The 4,196-nt window shown below is 44.7% G+C and overlaps 1 protein-coding gene across 1 annotated transcript; it reads left to right on the top strand.

Moving 5' to 3' along the window:
* The first annotated feature begins 363 nt into the window (after positions 1-363).
* Positions 364-2,250, top strand: LOC107112030 (SLIT and NTRK-like protein 1). Its single transcript, XM_015413094.1, has 2 exons — positions 364-367; positions 1,349-2,250. The coding sequence occupies exons 1-2, from the start codon at positions 364-366 to the stop codon at positions 2,248-2,250; spliced, it is 906 nt and encodes a 301-aa protein (XP_015268580.1).
* Positions 2,251-4,196: the final 1,946 nt, after the last annotated feature.

Raw genomic sequence — 4,196 nt, 5'->3', positions numbered from 1 at the left:
AGCTGGGTTGGTCCCGATTAAGACTTGGATGGGAGAGGCAGGCAAAGGCAAACCACCTCTGAATGTCTCTTGCCCTGAACACCCTGCAGAGCTGCTGTAACTTGCCTTTGACTTGATGGCAAATCGCCCTCCCCCATCATGATGCATGTACAGATCCCAAGTTTTGGTGCAGCTGGTTCTATGAGGAAAGGACCTGAGTGGGAATGAAAATCCAAGTGCAATTAAAAGTTTGCGTTTTCTGAAACAGAACAGTAACATTTACATGTCCTATAAGGCAATAGGGTAAGAACATTTTACTGCATTAGTAACCCAGACACACAAAGCCAGGCAGAACGCAGTAACATTTACATGTCCTATAAGGCAATGGGTAAGAACATTTTACTGCACTAGTAACCCAGACAGGCAGAACAGAAGCCTGTTAGCCAAAAAGTGTGTGGGGCATGCAAGAGTCTCATAGAGAGACAGCTGGTGTGGTGCACATAAGAGGACTTTCACAGTCAAGAAACACAAACACACTGTGGATGGATGAACTTAATTGCTTATGGCATTACACACAGGGGTCATTTCCTGCAGGAGCGCACAGGAGCGGAGCTCCGGCAGTAAAGAGCCCAGGGGGCGGGCACAGGCAACAAGCCCCACCCCCGGGGGCGGGCACATGCAACAAGCCCCACCCCCTGCTCCCAGCAGCCCTCAGTCAGAGCAAGAAGCAGCCAGGTAAGTTGCAGAGCACCCCCCCCCAGCTCCCCAGTCCAAAACAGTCCAGTGGCACCTTTAAGACCAAGTTTTATTCAGGTACAAGCTCTCCCTCCTCTGCGAGGACAGATTTGCACGCCCCCCCCCAATAGCTAGCAATCCAAAACAGTCCAGTGGAGCCTGAGCAGTGGGTGTTGCCTTCTGACACACGTCCGGTGATATCAGGGGGGTGGCATATGTAAATAGGTTATGCTAATAAGTTATGCTAATGAGCTCCTGCACCTCTTTTTCTACAAAATGACCCCTGATTACACAAACTCTTTTTTTTCAAGCTCTTTGGTATGGTTCATTATCTCCTGATCATAGACAAACTTGAAAGAGTGGTTTGCTTTTCTTCCTATTAAACATCAAATATTTTGCAATGTTTTCCTAAAAACCATTGTTATTTATGTTGTCTGGCAGGAATAGAAAGCGTACAGAAGAAGGCAGAAGATGCATTTCCATTATTTAATCTGGTTTTGGATTCCTCTATCCCTTGCTGACTCTGGAACTCATCATCTTTGCCAGAAAATCTGCTTTTGCAAAGAGGGGGCTCTGTTTGTGAACTGCTCTGGAATCAGTATTAGCGCGGACCTAACTTTTCCCCCTGAGACAGAACACTTGGACCTGTCAAACAGTAACTTATATTCCATCCCAAGTAGAGGCCTCAGGGCACTCTGGAAGTTGCAGGTTCTCCTTCTGAGAGACAATTACATCAGCCGAATTGAGGAGAGAGCATTCGTTTCCCTAGAAAGACTCCATAAACTTGATATCTGTGGAAATGATATTTCGTTTCTCGGAAACAGTTTTTCGCTGGGACTCATTTCTCTCCACGAACTCAGTTTGGCCTCCAATAAGCTGCAGAAGCTGCACTACAAGAGCTTCAGGAATTTTGAAAACCTTCAGAAGCTGAACTTGCAAAACAATAATATATCCTCTATAGAGACAGGTGCTTTTCGCAGCCTCACCCGCCTGCGTCAACTTTATCTTCAGAACAACCACCTTCACACCCTCCACAGCGGGATATTTTCTATGCTGCAGCACTTAGAGGTTTTGAACTTGGAGGGCAACGTGATCAGACACATTGCTCCAGGAGCCTTTGCTTCGTTGAGCAGCCTCACGATACTGAACTTGGTCCATAATAAAATTGAACATATTCGATTCAAGACGTTCCTTTCTCTCCAGACTCCTGGAACTCACATCTTGCTCTCAGACAATCCGTGGTTTTGTGACTGTGACCTTCAAAGGGTTTTTGCAAAACTGCACAGCGTCCGGAGGCTGATATTGGATGACTACCAGAACGTGACGTGCTTGGAGCCCCAGGTCCTGAGAGACCTTCCTCTGTCCTCTGTGGATGCCCAGCTGTGCATTGCAGAGACGGTGACAGTTCTTGTCATAACATTCACAGTCTTTGTTACGGTGGTGGCTGCCATTGTCATGGCGGAAAGGAACAGGAAGAAAAGGACAGGCAAACACTGGAGTGAGGACAGCGAGGTCTCCTATGAATCTCATCACTGACTGAACTGTTGGGCAGTCTTGCGAACTTTCGGCTGTTGTGTATTTTGCAGAATTTAAATGATAACATCTTTAGTGCAAATGAAGTTGTGCATCTAGTATTTCTTGTATCACCTCAGTGATGATTACCCCAAACTTTTGGATTCCTTTAATGTTGATTATTCTGAAACAAATTTTTAAGTATCTCTCCATTCATCTATGCTTTGGAATTATGACAAAATCAGTATCATCTGGCATCAAATTGATGGGCAGTGATGTTTGGCAAGGAGTAAGATAGTGCTGAATGGCCTTTTTTATAGATGTTCTGTTGTGTTAACACACTGAAAACCATTAGAACATAAGAACATAAGAGACGCCAATGTTGGATCAGGCCAAAGGCCCATCCAGTCCAACACTCTGTATCGCACAGTGGCCAGAAATACCAGGTGCCATCAGGAGGTCCACCAGTGGGGCCAGGACATTAGAAGCCCTCCCACTGTTGACCCCCCCAAGCACCAAGAAGACAGAGCATCACTTGCCCCAGAGTCCCTATCTATACCTTGTGGCTAATAGCCACTGATGGACCTCTGCTCCATTAATCTTTTATAACAAACAAACAAAACAAAAAGCCCGCAGCTCTCTAGGAACTCTGATCCTAAATCCTTTTCTCATTTGGCAATGCAAGATTTGCCTTGATTTGTAAGAAAGTATATCTGTGATTTCGCAGTTATTAATGAATTAAGACTTGGTGTAACTTTAGAAGCCATAAGTGTATTTGTTTTAAAGCATAATCTTTTAAATTCCCTTCTTTGAAAATACGGGCTCTACTATTATCATGTGGTTCAACAGTAATATTGCAGAAGTTCCAATACAAATGTTGTACAGTTCAGTCTAACAACGTATCTACTTCTTTCCCTCCTATGAAGACAGTTTCATCAGAAGGTAGCTGTGTTGGCCTGCAGTACGATAGCTAGATCAGGGCTCTTTTTGTAGAAAAAGCCCAGCAGGAACTCATTAGCATAATAGGCCATACCCAACAGCAGGAACTCATTAGCATATTAGGCCACACCCCTGACAGCACAGCTTATCCGCATATTAGGCCATGCCCCCATGTTACCAGAATCCAGCCACACCCACCTTTTGTTTCTAATTGTAGCCAATCCTAATGAGTTTCTGCTGTTGGGTGTGGCCTATTATGCTAATGAGTTCCTGCTGGGCGTGACCAACTTGGGAGCCAGCCGGAACTCTGTTCCTGTGCGTTCCTGCCCAAAAATAGCCCTGAGCTAGATTTTTAAGGTTCTACAAGGGTTCAAATGTAGCTGTTCCTTTCCTCCTGGACTACAGTTGTTTTAAATTGTTCGGCTTGTTCAGCTCCTGAATATCTGCCTTAATACAGTCTACAGAAGGTTCACAGGTCAACTTTCAACACCTGTCAGCTGGTAACAGGTTGGATCCAAAGCACTGCTTGTATAAGCAGAAGGCACTTCCCCCCAACTCTTAGGAGCAGATTTTCAAGTGGTGCAGAAGATGGAGATGTATAGAAGATCTGTTCTGCAAATAGTTCCACTCTTGGATCCAACTTAGCGCAAGTTCTAATTTTTTTTTTTTTAAAGATGGCATACTCCCCAAAATGGGAAGAATCCTACAAATGTGGGCATTATTAAAGGAGCTTATTGTGGCTTGGTTATTTTTTTAGTTTCCCCCTCTCAAGTTCAAGGAGAGATGTCACAATGACAAGCTAGATCCAGGTGGGGTAGCCGTGTTGGTCTGAAGCAGTAGAACAAAGTTAGAGTCCAGTGGCACCTTTACGACCAACAAAGTTTTATTGAAGGTATGAACTTCCGTGTGCACGCACACTTCAAGGTATGAACTTTCTTGTGCACATACACTTTGGAAGTGTGCGTGCACACAAAAGCTCATACCTTGAATAAAACTTTGTTGGTCTTAAAGGTGCCACTGGACTCTAACTT

This window comes from Gekko japonicus, unplaced genomic scaffold, assembly GCF_001447785.1.
Source record: "Gekko japonicus isolate JY-2015 unplaced genomic scaffold, Gekko_japonicus_V1.1 scaffold3126, whole genome shotgun sequence".
NCBI lineage: Eukaryota > Metazoa > Chordata > Lepidosauria > Squamata > Gekkonidae > Gekko > Gekko japonicus.
The sequence above is the reverse complement of the archived record's forward strand: the minus strand, read 5'-3'. Positions and strand labels throughout refer to the sequence as shown.